The following is a 16,896-nucleotide window of genomic DNA, read 5'->3' as shown; positions in this document are numbered from 1 at the left end:
AGTTGGAACATGGCCTTTAATGTGCATGGTTTTGAAATTTTCCTTTAAGATGCCATTATAAGCCGCAATAAAGCATTTCAGTGTGCTCTCACACCTCAAAGTAGGTTATGTTTATTCAATGACTGCTTACTATGTCATATCTTTGAACTTAAAAACAGCTGCTATAATTGCAGCACTTTAAAAGTGGTGTATATAATGCTCTTTCTGGAGTTTTCATTGAAGAGAAGAGCAAACCAGATATATGAATAAATAATATTGAAAACAGTTCATCTCCTAGAAAATTCCATTCATATTCCAAGCAAAAATTCAGATAAAAATCTTTTTATTTCTCCTTTTAAAACATATTGCCAACACACTGTACTGACTTTAGCTGTAAAGATGACATAAACATTTGATACCACTCTTCATTTCTGGAGTATACCCTCAAGGCTGTGACATTGTAGTGATCCATGTAACATGCCATACTTGGCAGGCAGGCTCTGTCTTGATTTAAGAGACCAACTGTTTCCAAGATATGCATTAGACATGGATTTCAGCCAAATTTTGGCACACACAAAGTATGTGAAATACCTGAATGTTGAAGCCATGCATGTCTTTTCTCTAAAAATAAATGTTCACTGCTGCATTGCTACCCCACATTTAATTCTCCTAGGCAGGGATTCATGTATTATATAACATATACAGCCACTTGTATTTTAAGGTGTGACACGTTTTTAAAAGAATTGTGTATTTCCATTTCTTCCATAGTGCTATAATACATGTAGGCTAGTGACTGTTGTATATTTTATTTGAAATACAGACTGATGAGTTTGATTGATACGTGCTGCAAAATAATCACAAATGGTAACCTGCTGATTATACAAACAGCTATTGTGGATTATTTTGACGATATACATCACTGTGTAAGAGTCAGAAGTTCCTTTAATTGTGATTTCTAACAGCTTTAGTGTTTTAAATTCATGCCCATCCAACTCTGATTTTTCTTTAATTTGGAGAACACCTATTTTCTATCTCTTATTTCATGCATAAGTAAATGAGTTTCAAATAAACTTGACATTATTAACTGTCACAGCCAGCTGGAAGTAGAGACAGGATTAACACTCAAATAATCAGAAAATTTTCATGACGTGAACAGTCATATTTGATTATATTTTTACAATAAAAAGTTACTGGCTATGTATTCAAATTTATTTAACAAATATTCATTGGACACTTAATATACAATAGATGATACACTAGGGACAGACATTAGAGGGAATGCAGACACAATAAAATGTGCTATTACAGGTTGTGTGTGTGGTACTTGGAAGGGACACATAATTTGGAGGATCAGAGGGATTCTTTCCTCCTAGAGGAACTGACATACACTGAGTCCCAAAAATCAGCAGAAGTGTTCAAGGTAAATAAATAAAGAACAGTGTCAAAGCTTGAGAAGGAAAGCCTATTATGCCAAAACCCAGCTAGTATAAAGGCCCAAAAATAAGAGAGCAGATGTATCTAAGGGGTGGAATGGAAGTCAGCCTGGCCATATAGGATTCTATAAAAGAGAATGATGGAAATGAGGCAGGAGAAGTTAAAGGGGGCAGGCCACAGAAATATCCTTATAAACCAGGTGGCCAAGTTTGTGCAACTGAAAAGCAAGTGTTACCTTCAACGATATGGGACACACTAAAGAGGATCAAATGGACATGAATAGGAAGCGTTATGATCATGAGTTTGGTCTTAAACCTGCAGATATCCAATTAGCTATATCAACGAGGGAGTTGTACATACAAGTTTGGAGCTCAAATGGAAAATCTAGTTGAAGACGTAATCTCATGTATTATTTGCATATTTGAAGTCATGGGAATAGATAATATCACCTAAAAAGAAAATGCACAGTGAAAACAGAATAGCGTTTGAAGTAGGCAGAAGGAGAACACACCAGAGATGTAGTAGGAAAGCCAGGTCGGTGTTAACAACACAGAAACCAAGCAGGACACACGAGTGTTCCAAGAACCACGGCGGGTGGGCAGCCACCTTAATGTATTTAAGGGTCAACTAAGAAGAGGATGGGAAACTATTTAGTTGGTTTTGTTTCCATGAGACTCCTGGATGACATTAGAAAGACTTGTGTTGGTGGAATCCAGATTGAAGGGAAAAAAACAAAGGGCTGGGATACAGGCAGGTCTTTTAAGAAGGGTGGTTGTGAGGAGAGAAACGTGTAGGTGCACCAGCTCAAGATGGCTATGATCTTGAGGGGAAGTTTTTATGTGTTAGTGGCAGAGTCTTAAATATGTTAAAAAATTAAATGTGGCCGGGCGCGGTGGCTCACGCTTGTAATCCCAGCACTTTGGGAGGCCGAGGCGGGCGGATTGCGAGGTCAGGAGATCGAGACCACGGTGAAACCCCGTCTCTACTAAAAAATACAAAAAATTAGCCGGGCGTGGTGGCGGGCGCCTGTAGTCCCAGCTACTCAGAGAGGCTGAGGCAGGAGAATGGCGTGAACCCAGGAGGCGGAGCTTGCAGTGAGCCGAGATTGCATCACTGCACTCCAGCCTGGGCGACAGAGCGAGACTCCGTCTCGAAAAAAAAAAAAAAAAAAAAAGTGAATGATCCAAAACAGAGAAGATTAACTATATGAGAGAAAGTGGGGGTAAGCAATAAGATACCTGAAAGGGGAAGATGGGGATGGCATCGAGGCCACAACTGGAGGGACTGGCCTTGGAAAGGAGGAATTAAAATTCTGCCATATAGCAGAAAGCAGATGAAGTATCCTAAGTTAGGCTAATGTGTCTTGATAGCAGAAAATAAGGAGGTAATCTAGTGGCTGCTATATTTCCCCCCACTACCACTAGTATTGGAATAATCTGCCCCATTGTTTGGCTGTTTCCATTAGTGCTTGTATGTAGGTGCTACTCTGAGAAAAGGGTTTCATCAGATGGGGGCACTGAAATGGACAGGCAGTGGAGTTTAGGTTATTGAGAAGAGTGTAATTGGAATGATGGAAAACAAAGTTCAAATTGACTAAGGGGAGAAAAGAGAGACTAGTGGCATCATAACCAATGAAATCAGATAATCTGTCACTTTTGGTAACTGCAACTCAGCCCACACCCACAGCCCACTCACCATGGGCAAATATTATCATTTTTTTTTTCTTTGAGACGGGGTCTCGCTCTGCCACCAAGGCTAGAGTAAAGTGGCACCATCTTGGCTCACTGTAACCTCTGCCTCCCGGGCTCGCCTCAGCCTCCTGAGTAGCTGGGACTACAGGCACATGCCACAACACCCAGCTAATTTTTTTTTTCTGTATTTTTGGTAGAGATAGGGTTTTGCCATATTGCCCAGGCTGGTTACAAACTCTTGAGCTCAAGCAATCTGTTTGCCTTGGCCTCCCAAAATGGTGAGATTACAGGTGTGAGCCACCTTGCTTGGCATATCATTCTTAACTAATAAGGCAGCATACAATTTTCTTAGAATTCTTACTTTGAAATAATTAAATATTTAGAATAACTTGCAGAAATAGTACAGAGAGTTCCCATATACCTTTCACTCAGTTTCTCCCCATGGTTATACCTGAGCAACTATAGAACTACAGCAAACCCAGGAAACTGGCATTGGTACCTGTGTGTGTATAGCTCTACGCCATTTTATCACATTTGTAGATTTGTGCAACCACTGCCACAATCAAGGTCTGAAACTATTCATCAGCACAAAGATCTTCCGCATTCTACCCCTTTATAGTAATACCCATCCCTCTCCCCACCATCCCTAATCCCTGGCAGCCACTAACTTGTATGAATTTGTTTTCCATCTCTGTAATTTTATAATTTCAAGAATATTATCACATGAAATCATACAACATGGGACCTTTTGAGATTGGCATTTTTCACTCAGCATAATGCTCTGAGATCTATCAGGTTGTTGCATGTATTAATAGTTTGCTGCTCTTTAGTGCTGAGGAGTATTCCATCACTCAGGAGTATGATTTCTGTATTGTTAGTATGTTTAGTTATTTACAGAACTGTCAAACTATGCTTTCCAAAGTGGCTGCATGATTTTACAGTCCCACCAAGCAATGCCTGAGGGATCCAGTTTCTCCTTATCCTCTCACCAGCAGTTAGTGTTGTCACTGCTTTTTATTTTAGTTGTTCTAATAGGTATGGGGTAACAGCTCCTCATATTTTTAAAATATATTTTTGTCAGTGCTTGTGGTTATTATATGTCTGTACAGGTAGAAAAAGTTAAAGTTAAGAAATATTTTGAAGATAATATGTAAAATAATCTGACTATTGTAAAAACACTTGGCAAACCTAGAAATCTAGTTAACAAAAATGGTGGTGATCTGGTTGGTCATACCTTCATCCAGGACAGCTTGCCACTGAAGTACGTGCTTTGGGGAGGAAGTTCTAACACTATAGGCCTGACATTGCCAGTCTCTGAATCCAGGCAAACCTGCAGGACAAGGTGGATTCTCACATATTCTGTATTGTTTTCTGGGACCATTACAATCCCTTGCTTCAGAACCTAGCCTAGAAAAGAAAGTACAAATAGTCAATTTTATGTTTTTTATGTTAACTACCCAGTTTTTAAATTAAAGGTCATTATATTAATAATATATAACCCCTTATATTTACTTTTGAAAACTTGGACACATTAAATGATAGTAGTAGCAAATTCATATATTTATTTCTTTAACTATATATATTTTCTAAACCTTGATCAATATACCTTCCAAAATACATGAGGAATAAAAGCCCATTTACCATGAAAATGATACATTGGAGTAAAGGGCAGAAACTGAGGGGAAAATAGAAAGCCTTCAAATGCCCATTAAGAAATTTGGTTCTTAGAATTATTAAGGAGGTGTTTTTATATAAATTCATATAAATTCTTTAAAACTGCATGTGACCTCTCCACCAATAGAGTTTAAAGCTCTGGAATGACTTTCTCACACTTTCCTAGAATTCCTCTAGGAATAATGGGGTTCAACAAGCTGATCCCATAATTCCTGTCTGTACCTGTGCTTAGCATGTTTCTGTTTTTCGTTAGTCTTAGCTTTTGCTGTCATTAATTTTGTTCTCATTCTCTTTCTTATCATCCTTCTGCTCTTCTCCCAGTTCCTGTAAATGTTCACATAATTTTTCTAATACACATCTCCCTGTTTATTGAAATATAATATTTTATAGATTTACTCAAGAAATAACCTTCTGTAGCTTCCATTATTTATTCTTAGAAGGGTTGGTCTTTATTTTCTTCTTAAAGGCAGTTTTTATATAAAATAAATAATTTGAAGGACTTTTCTGTTTTCCAACGTGAGTAGAGTTTGAGGAGCTTCTTTTGCTTCCCAACATGCTTTATCAGTAAAACCTTTGCATTCCAAAATTGAAGAAATGCCCTCCCACAACCAGGAACTTTGAGTTTACCCAGGACATTTGCGCTCTCGACTGCTGATCCCAGCACTGCAGGTTCGGCTACAAGGACTCCACAAGCTCCACTCTCCGGCCAGATGTTCAGGTGCTGAGGTCCTGCTGGTACATTCTCCAGCCTTACACCACTATTCCAAAAGTTATGTCTTAGGTGAACAAATCAGGGCACAACTGAAAATCATTCGCTGGCCTATAATGTCACTGCAATTGCAATTAAATCAGGTCTACTAGAGCCACAAACACGGGGAATTAGGAAAGACCAAAAATAAGTTGGCACTTGTTTTTTGTCATAGTAATATAATTGCCCAGTTCTCACAGATACAGTCTTGTTGGGAAAGCAGTGTACAAATATTTGTTACTATAGCCCTAAGAATTCAGTTCTTGTGATGGAGATAGGGTAAAGATTATGGGTAGGGAATCTGAGGTTGCACAAGCAGGAAAGAAAATCCAACGCATTGAAGAAACAGATAATAATTTAAAAGGGACAAAAAAATCAGAGTAATATATAAGAACGGAAACAAGAAATAAATGTCCTACGTCAAAGCAGACATTTTTAGCAAATTTAGTAATTTTCATATGAAATGTCAGTGACTCAGGGTACTTTTTTAACTTGTAATTTTTAAAAAGTACTGTTTGATTTTAGCACTTTCCTTTATGCTTTTTTTTTTTTTTCTGAAAGAATTCCCATCAAGCTCAAACGTTAGCATTATAGCAAGTTGGTTTGAAAGACTTGGGCAATTAGATGCTGAAATTCTGTCATTTCACGCCAATTATTTTGTACTTTACTTGGTATCTATTAACTGGTAAAGATAACTGGAATAAGAGAAAGAAGTGTAGTCATTCTCTTTTTTTATTTTTATTTTTTCATTCACTGAAAATAAAAGCAATGAGAGAGATTGCTGATGGTCACCCAGGAGTGGTTGCTAGAATTTGAGGGACGGGTTATTAAAATTTCTCCTCATTCCTGAAAATCGAATAGATGATGGTCATAGCAAACATGGTAAAAGTAGCAATCATACTGAGAATAATAAGCAAGATTACAAGCATTTAGATTAGTGATTGTATAATAATGAGGTTGAGTAAGCTGATCCTCCTAGCCCTAAATGAACTTCTACACTTAATGGCAACACAATTTACAAAGGATTTTGAGGAAATTACTGAAATACTCTGATTCTCAGCTTGCTCATTTCTAAAATGTGAATGATAATCATAGTTACCTAACAGTTTTTTTAGGAATTGAATGAAGCACTAAACACAATGTATAGCCCTTACTAAGGATTTAATAAGGGCTAACTATAATAATAATAGAGTTATAAGTATCATTATGTTAATAATTTCAGAAATCTAAGCAAAATTCCGTTCATTCCGATATTCGTCTGTTTTTATAATTTACTTTGATAATATGTTTTTATTGCTATTTTTAGAAAAGAGAATTAACGCTATACCATATATTTTTGTGTGGGCCCTGTTAGTGCTTTATTTTTATAGGCAATAAAATAATTAGTCCCTGTAGATTTTCTCTAATAATGTCAACATTTAAATTCAACCTCTTTTAGATTCAAAAAGTTTTTAATCTAAACTTGAAAAACAAAATAAAGATCAACAACTCAGAGAATATCAATATGCTAAGATTCTCATTAAATAAATTTGGATTTTGTACAAAGATGCAGTTTAAAAATTGGAAAAGGAGAAGGAAACCATGTGAAAACTTCTACATTACTTACTTGTTTTAAGGACTTAAAAAAGTTATGCCATTCATGGAAAAAAAAATTCAATGTGAAAGTTGTCAAACTTCAATTGGTCACATTGTTTTAGCCTACTTTAAGGGTGTTTATGTTTCCCAGAGTGCATATCATACCTCCTTGGCCATTTAGCAGCAAGCTGGCATTGAAAGACTGGGCTAGAGTTCATAACAGACTAAAATATATGGAAAGGACTGGGACCTAGATTTGTACATCATTTAACCTGTAACACATCCGGCTGATGAAGAGAAATGGACACAGATATGCAAACCTATTTGCATATACAGATCAGTGAAATTTGAAGAAAGTACTACAGCTTAATATTGAAAGTTTGTTACCTTGCAGATAACCAGATGTCTGGATGAAGCTAGAGGGTACCTGCTTTTGTGTCTTCTATATGGTTCTGTGCTTCAACAATGAGGAAAGTGTTAAATGTTTTGTTTAAACTATTATACAATATAAGATTATATGTAAAATAATCCTAATGATGCTTTCCATAAATATCATTAGGGATATTATGGAGAGCAGCATGATTTGTTTCATACAACTTTTGCATTTTTTAGCTTCAAAAAAGAAGTTATGTATTGTTGAAAACACTAAAAAATTGTCTTATCTACTAATTCAGTCTGATTTATAAAAGTACTAAGGGACTATGTAATATAGACCACCTGGGGACAGTGCATGACCCAACACACTAATTGTAGTTCTATACTCCTAAATTTTTATTTGGACATGTGTAGGAAGTTCATGAAAACATACATTTGAAAGGGATCTGTGAAGATGTCAAAGGAGCCTGATCAGTCTCTGATCAAATCTTGTACATACATTGTGGAAGAGAGAAGAGGAGGAAGGAAGGCAAAAAGCTGTGTCCATATGCACATTGTGACTGTTAGGATATTACAGTCTTCATTGTTTCCAATAATAAATTATGATGGTAATTTCAAGATTCTCAATTTGGGAAAATAAACAACTAAAATATATTATATAGAACCCTTCCAAACAGTCTAAGGTTCTAGTAAATTGGTATTTAATGTCTCTTTCCCCTCTTTTCATTTCTAGTAAGTACTGAAAGTAAAATACATACATTTATTATTTTTGAATAAATCATTTGCCCACTACTTAATCTCTTTGAAATGTAAATGCCAACACATTGATATTTGTATTGTAAATTGCAAAATATAAAAATTATATAAAAAATATAAAAAGAGAAGAAAACAAGTTGTTTTCAATTTGTAATATGCTGTCCATAAAGAGTATATAAACATTTTTGTTCAAAATTATTCAGAAGCATAGAATTCTGTAAGCACCTTTTCAGATGTAATTATATACTCTTAGATTAACTGATTTATACAGTTTGATTAATATCACTAGAGTGTTATCAGTTACAAAATCCCAAGCTTTGTCTCTTGGTTAGCAATGTATTGAGCTTGCAGTGTTTAGTGTGAGGTTGCAAGCATTCAAATATTTTAGCACTACTGCACACAATGGCAGAGTGTTGGAAGCTATTTTCATGATGGCTTCTACAAGAGCTGGAACAGATGAGTATTTGAAGAAGCCCACATGGCCTGGAAAACTGAGAGTTTCATTAGTTATTTCAATATACAAAGCATTACAGGACCTCTAAGAGAGTATCATTAACACAATTATAGGAAAATAAAACATTTTACTTTTGTTTAGTAATTACAGTTTTAACTGCCAAAATAAGTTTATTTTAAAGATTTCAAGAATGCAAATTATGTTTATATATACAAGGGAAAAAATCTTAGCAGAAAAATATTGAATGTGCCAGATTATAAAAATAGATTTTTATATTGCTATAAAACTAAAGACGATTGAGTTATGTGATGTTAGAGGGCTCATCGCAGTATGTTTGGTAATCTCTTAATATTACTCCTTTTGTGTTTCAGGGATGATAAAAATGATTGCTGGTGCAAAGTTTTATGATTCAAGCAATAAATTAGCACAATATCAGGAGGCTTGCTTGATATACACAGGTTCTTGTACTTGTGTATATATTTAAAAAATAAAACAGACCCAAATTCTGATGCTTTGTTTAAGTTTATAGGAAATATTTGGCACAGTCTGTAAACAATTAACTGATATTTCACAGAAATTCCCTCTAAGGAATCATTTTCTTATTTATAATATATAGTGATAAAATATTTCTAGTTTTTTTTCAAAAATAGTTTGGATTTAAGCAATTTGTACATTTTTTCTTTTCTAATTAAGTAAATCATAGAAGTAATAAGTCACTGCATGCTTATGTCAAACAATCCAGAAATGGCTGCAGAAAAGTTAGATTCACCCATCCCTCTCATTGACGTACTCCCAGCCATCAATTCTACTTCCCTCCCAAGAGGTAACTTCTAGTTACACTTTGGAGTTTTGTGTTTATATTTTCTTTTTCTTTTTTTTTTTGTCTTTGATACAAGGTCTGGCTCTGTCACCCAGGCTTGAGTGCAGTGGTGCGGTCTCGGCTCACTGCAACCTCTGCCTTCCGGGCTCAAGCAATCCTTCCACCTCAGCCTTCTGAGTAGCTGGGATTACAGGCATGCGCCACCATGCCTAGCTAATTTTATGAGTTTGAAAATATATACTTATGTGTGTGAGTGTGTGTTTTTGTGTGTGTATTCACATCTGTATACAAACTGTGTTTTCCTTAAATGTCAAACTGTATTGTAAAGTATCAATATTTCTGACATGCCTATCAAATAACAGCCACGTCTTATAGATCTCTTCAGGTTAGAACATATGTATCTCCCTCATTTTTTAACAACTACATTGTGACCATTCGTCTCCTAATGAATATTTTTATTGTTTGTCATTTCTCACCATTACAAACTGCATCCTTGCCTAAGCATCTGTGTGTGCATGTGTGAGTGTGTGTATGTGCGTCTGTGTGTGTACTTTCTTAAGACGAATTTCTAGAAGTTGAATAGCTTCATTTCTGTCCATTTTTCAAATCCATATGTTTTTAAAATAAAACTCCACCTAATTTCATGTTTTCTTCAAGTATTTCACCATAAGCAGTCTATAGGTTCTTTACATTGCTGTTTATTTTCAAATGTAATACACATTCATGCTCTTCAGAGGCAAGCTTTCTGATCTTAACAACTGAGTACAGTTATAACAATTCTACTTTCCCATCACAGCATGCAAATTAGAAAATTATGTAAACTATTGACCTGTTATCTTTTGATCATGTTAACCATAATTATTAAATACATGTGAAATCCATCTTCTTCATAGTCCTCAAAGGAAAATTAATTTTCAAAAGCAGTTATTTAGATCTGGAAATGTATACTAATAAATTTTTAAAGCTTTATGAAGTACATTAAACTACACAGACAGCCAAATATTTACTAATCTCCAAATGTCAACTGGAATATTTTATGGATGATTATTATATTGACAAGGAAAAAATACTCAGTTGCTCTAAGTGAATTATTTTATACTTGAAAAGATTCATTGGCAGTGAGAAATTTTACCATTTATGCTATTATTTGTGCTTAATTTACTTCTGTTTAAAAAGTAAAAAAATTCACATTTTTGCTATATTAATGCATATATATGACTCAACATTCTCACAATCAGCAACAAATAAAATAAAACCTCATCACATTTATATTAACAAAACAACTATGGATTTTAAAAAGTATAAATGTTAAAACTGATGAAATACTAATAGTTTAGTATATACTGATATTATTCCATCAGTGCTAAGATGAATACAAATGTAACTGGCAGAGAAAATGCAGGTTTCTCAAGTTTCATCTAGTATGCTCATTAAATTCAGACAACAAAAATGACTTACCTTACCAGGGTCACAGTCAGTTCCATCCATTGGTGGGTCTAGCTTGGTTCTGCATTCTTTCTCACCTTCTACCTTGCACCATAATCCTGTGCAAATTACATGCTGAAAACAAAGGCACAATAACTAATAAGGGGAAGGTATCACATTTTTTTAAGTGAAGCCAATCATTGTTAAGAAAGCTATTTTGATAGAACAACAAAAATTATTTGAAGAAAAATATGCTTTAGGTACGTTAAAATATTAAACCTATAATTGAAATAGTACAGGGCTCATTTATAGTGATGGGAAGATTGATACATAATGATAGAAAAATCTATTTCATAAAGTTAAATCTTTTAAAACTTCCTTAAATAAAACACATATGGTTACACAAGATGATGTAGATACAACAGAAAGAATTAAGACAGAAATCATCATTTATATACTATGACACATGGACCAGGCTGGAAGAATAAGTGTTTGTTTTTGTGCTATAAATTCAGTGTCTGCTGCCCTAAAGTGTATTCCCACTTATACTCTGCTTTTATGCTTAAATGCCATGGTTAGTACTCTATTAATTCATTATATAGTCTTGACCCCTGACATAATATAGTCTTAATGTGTATGTTTCTGTAAATTGTTATCAGTACTTTTTACTTCAGTATGAAGGATTTTTACATCTTCAGAACACAATGAAAATTTTCTATGGAAATGTTAAAGGGAATAAAAAATACTGGGATAAGGCAGCTGAAACATGGCAACAATAAGCAAAGAGAACTCTGAGGAAATGTAAAAGAAAAATTGTCAAAAACCTTAGGCACAGCTATAATTATGGTCAGCTCAGAGACATAGATATGAAGAGGCCAACACACACATTAATAAAGACTTTTTGTAAGGTGGTTTACATTTTTTAGACTCAAACATATTGTTAACAATTGTACAGAAATATGAAATCCATAAAGGACATTTAAAAGCTGAGTGTGGTGGTGCACACCCGTAATCCCAGCTACTCAGGAGGCTGAGGCACGAGAATTGCTTGAACCCGAGAGGCAGAGTTGCAGTGAGCTGAGGCAGTGTCCCTGCATTCCAGCCTGGGTGCCAGGATGAGACTCTGACTCAAAAAAAGAAAAAAAAAAGTGAGTTGAGTATTAAATCTGTAGTGAAGATGACTGTGTTACTACCTATCCAGATACTGGGAGAAGAGGGTGGAGGAGAACAGGTCAATAAAGACAGAACACGTAGAAATGGGAAAGGCATAGTTATGAAAAGGTGAGCAGACTGGTGCAATGGGAGTAGGAATATCATGGGGGAGAGTAGTAAAGAACAAGGCTGAAAAGACAGAAGAGCCAGGAAAGACTAGGGACTTTATGTTTGTAGGGAAAAATAAGCCATTTAGCAGTTGACCAGCAGCAGATTGATAACATAATAGGTTATTTTAGGAAACTTATTCTGGTGTTGGTGTTCAAAATAGACTAAAAATCACAGCAAAATTAAAGTTAACTTATGACCCAAATCTATTAGATATATTTGAGGAATATATTTAAATTGTAACAGAACTATTTAAAACATATATTCTTTCAATATATTTAATATTTAATTACCCTAATACTTACTTTGTTGGAAATCCCAAAATATTATTTTCCTATACTTTAGATTTCTGAACTGTTCGTAAGCTTTTTATAACAACAATTTACTGTATATTTCAAAATATCTAACAGTGAAATTGAAATGTTCCTAACACAAAGAAATGACAGATCCAATGAAATTCAATAGTCTGTGGAGAGATTGAGATATATTTAATTTACCTTATTTTCTTTTCTGTGACTTTTTTCCAGCTTGAAAATATGTCACACAAATATATCTTATTATATTTAGGATATGGTTTAGCTTAACTAGTGTGCTTCTTCTAACTGCCCATAGCATTTACCAAAAATTCATCTAGAAAATTATTGTAAAGAATGCCTATAAATCATATTGCCCCTTTGTAATATTTTAAACTCTTGAAAATAGGCAAAGAGTTCAATTGTTTTTCATGTACTTTTGTGGTGACATTTAAGAGTATTTCAGTTAGCAGATGTCTAACCTGAGCATTTCTGATTCTAAAAATTTTTCACCCATCTAGTAACTTTCTGTCAAGGATGTTTGATAATTATGGGGTCAAATGTTGATTTTTCTTTAGAAAATTGAAAGAAGAATTTTTCTTTACTAGCATTTAATAAAACTTAGTTATCTCATAACAATAATTATTTTATTCAAGTTCATTAGTTAACCAATGCATACTGAACTGAAAAAGCAAATCTACACTGTAGTTTTGGAATAATGCTTGCTTGTTGAATGTTGTTGGTGGTCTACATTCTGCCCTTCCACCATTATCTGCTGCTATTCGAAACCGCAGGTACTGTCATTGATTCCCACTTGAGACACTCAGAGCATACAAGCAAACTTGGCAGCTTCTCAAAATAAGCATGGTCACGTAGAATAAAATCTCTCTCAGAGATGTCTTTTACCCTTTCTGTTCTATAGGTCTAGGGATCTTATGGTAAATAAATTACAGCCTCGGTCTTAAAAGTGACTCAGATTTAGAAGTTCAAACCAAACTCCCACAAGTAAGGCAAGAAAATGTTGAAGAAATAGTATGGATAGTTTTCACCTTGAAAAGTGGAATACCTCAGGTATGTCACATTAGAGGTACATAATAGCAAGCCCTTTCTGAAGGGCAGAATGGGGCATTATGGGTATTACATTAGAGCCAAACACTGTCCATATGTTACACAGGCAAGAGTCAAATATTTTTTTCAACTTAGTTGCTGAAACCACTTAATAGGTCAGTTAAGACAATAACTCTATAATTTAAAATGCTTGGCATAGGAATCCACAACAGAGATGCAAAACCCAGCATTTTCTAGCAAACTAATAGAAATAATATGATATTCCTTTGTTATGCTTCTATAGTAAAAAGAGTTTATTAAAAGTATATAATATGTACTTGGATGTTTATCTCAAATAGGCTTTTTAAATGTTACATAAATGTACTATGTATTGAAATGGAAGGTTAATTGTCCTGTACAAATATTATAAAATTTATCTTCAAAGCTAACCTGTACCCATGCCTTTCTTTACAGCAAGTAGTTCCATTAAGATGTTCTGAAATTTATGTTAAAATAAGATAATTTTAACTGCATATGCATTGAAGTAATAATTAATCCTTGGACATATAGCTACCTTCTTTTCCCTGTATTACTCTCTCAAATACATTTTCAATAACTTAACAGATTGCAAAGGAAATTCAAATATAAAATAAAATTTTAGAAACATTCTTTTCTAATAACAGAACTTTATTATAATTATTAGAATAGAGAAAAAATTCTGTCAATCTGCGCTCCTGAACTCAGCTAAAATTTTATTCAGGTTTGAAGGTTAAAAAAGGCACTTTCAGTGAAACAAACACTGAGTGTATACCTTCTATAGATCTGCCCCAAAGTTGCTTCTAAATGATGTTCTTTAAGAAAAAGAAGTATGACTTTATAAGAAAGGACTGAAAAGCAATGGTAAGCAAATAGACTGATAAAAATGAGGATAAATCTTAATAAACATTGACTACATAATGTAACACTTATTGGATTTAAACATTAATTATAAACCTTTTTAGTGGGAAGAAATGTTAGAAATCTAGCTCACTTACATCCTAGAAACTTTATCCTTTAACAGAGAAGATTTGGCCATTGCCCACTGAATAAGTTTGACATTCTCTCTTTCACCTCCTCCATTCCACGTACATAGCTACTTGCAGAAGTTGAGTGATAGACATAGAAAGGGAAATGTAACCCATGGATAGCCAATGAATGAAGCAGCAAGCTGCAAGGGACTCTTTCATGGTTACATCAGGACGTGTTAAAGAAAGAGAATAAAAATAAATTAAAAGAAAGGAGAACTGGTAATATCTATATAATGGAGGCCCCCAAAGAAAAGAAAACACTAAAAAGAAGGAAGAACCTATTTTAAATTTTTAAAGAAAAATGATACAGAATTAAGATAAAAAGATTCCCCTTCTGGAATGGTGGATTAATTTCTCAAAAAACCAACCCTCTTGTAGGTATCAACTATAAACTGTGAACAGAATACAAAAAAACAACTTCCTGAAGGCTCTGGAGAGTGAACCAAGGCAACATACTTTTTGTTTTAAATTTAACTTTTGGCCAAGCATGGTGGCTCATGCCTGTAATCCCAGAACTTTGGGAGGCCAGGGCAGGTGGATCACCTGAGGTCAGGAGTTCGAGACCAGCCTAGCCAACACGGTAATACCTTGTCTCTACTAATAATACAAAAATTAACCAGACATGGTGGCAGGCGCCTGTAATTCCAGCTACTCAGGAGCCTGAGGAAGGAGAATTGCTTGAACCTGGGAGCTGGAGGTTGCAGTAAGCTGAGATCATGCCACTGCACTCCAACCTGGGCAACACAGCAAGACTCTGCCTCAAATAATAAATAAAAAATTAACTTTTAAGTTCAGGGGTACATGTGCAGGTTTGTTATACCTGAACTTGTGTCATGGGGGTATGATGTACAGTTTATTTCATCACCCAGGTAGTAAGCCTAGTACCCATTAGATATTTTTCCTGATCCTCTCCCTCCTCCCAGCCTCCACCTTCTAATAGGTTCCAATGTGTGTTGTTCCCTTCTGTGTCCATAAGTTCTTATCATTTAGCTCTCACTTATAAGTGAGAACATGTGGTATTTGGTTTTTGTTCCTGCATTAGTTTGCTAATAATAATGGCTCCAGTTCCATCCATGTTGCTGCAAAGGACATTATCTCATTTTTTATGGCTGCATAGTATTCCATGGTGTATATGTTCCACATTTTCTTTATCCAATCTATCACTGATGAACATTTAGGTTCATTCCATGTCTTTGCTATTGTGAATAGTACTGCAGTAAACACATACATGCATGTGTCTTTATAACAGAATAACTTATATTCCTTTGGGTATATACCCAGTAATGGGATTGCTGGTCAAACGCTATTTCTATTTTTAGCTCTTTGAGGAATTGCCCCACTGTTTTCCACAATGGTTGAACTAATTTACACTCCTATCAACAGTGTATAAGTGTTCCCTTTTCTCCACATCTCATCAGCATCTGTTATTTTTTGACATTTTAATAGTAGCCATTCTGACTAGCGTAAGATGGTATTACATTGTGGTTTTGATTTGCATTTCTCTAGAGATCAGCGGTGTTCATATGATTGTTGGCTGCATGTATCTCTTCTTTTGAAAAGTGTTTGTTAACGTCCTTTGCCCACCTTTTATTGGGGTTGCTTGTTTTTTGCTTGTAAACTTAAGTTTGCTATTGTTGCTGGATGTTAGATCTTTGTTAGATTCATAGTTTGCAAAAATTTTCTCCCACTCTGTAGGCTGTCTGTCCACTCTTGGTGGAAACTTGATAGTTTCTTTTGCTGTGCAGAAGCTCTTTAGTTTAATTAGATCCCATTTCTCTCTCTCTCTCTCTCTCTCTCTCTCCGTTTTCTTTTGCTTTTGTTGCAATTGCTTTTGGAGTCTTTGTTATGAAATCTTTGCTCGTTCCTATGTCCAGAATGGTATTGCCTAGTTTGTCTTCCAAGGTTTTTTTATAGTTTTGGGTTTTACATGTAAGTATCTAATCCATCTTGAGTTAATTTTTGTGTATAGCCTAAAAAGGGGTCCAGTTTCAATCTTCTGCATATGGCTAGTAAGTTATCCCAGTGCCATTTATTGAACAGGTTTGTCAAAGATCAGATAGTTGTAGGTTTGCAACCTTATTTCTGGGTTTTCCCTTCTGTTCCATTGGTCTATGTGTCTGTTTTGTCCCAGTATCATGTTGTTTTTATTACTGTAGCCGTGGAGTATAGTTTGAAGTCCAGTAACATCATGCCTCCAGTTTCGTTCTTTTTGCTTGATTGCCTTGGCTATTTGGGCTT

The 16,896-nt window shown here is 34.9% G+C and overlaps 1 protein-coding gene across 1 annotated transcript in view; it reads right to left on the bottom strand.

Moving 5' to 3' along the window:
- Positions 1-16,896, bottom strand: part of ADAMTS19 (ADAM metallopeptidase with thrombospondin type 1 motif 19) — a 274,439-nt gene that overhangs the window by 85,177 nt on the left and 172,366 nt on the right. The window contains exons 11-13 of the mRNA XM_030818417.1: positions 10,965-11,066; positions 5,406-5,536; positions 4,339-4,511 (exon numbers count right to left, since the gene is read on the bottom strand). Of these exons, the coding sequence (XP_030674277.1) occupies positions 4,339-4,511; positions 5,406-5,536; positions 10,965-11,066 (406 nt within the window). The remainder of the gene's footprint in view (positions 1-4,338; positions 4,512-5,405; positions 5,537-10,964; positions 11,067-16,896) is intronic.

This window comes from Nomascus leucogenys, chromosome 2 (assembly GCF_006542625.1).
Source record: "Nomascus leucogenys isolate Asia chromosome 2, Asia_NLE_v1, whole genome shotgun sequence".
Lineage (NCBI taxonomy): Eukaryota > Metazoa > Chordata > Mammalia > Primates > Hylobatidae > Nomascus > Nomascus leucogenys.
The sequence above is the reverse complement of the archived record's forward strand: the minus strand, read 5'-3'. Positions and strand labels throughout refer to the sequence as shown.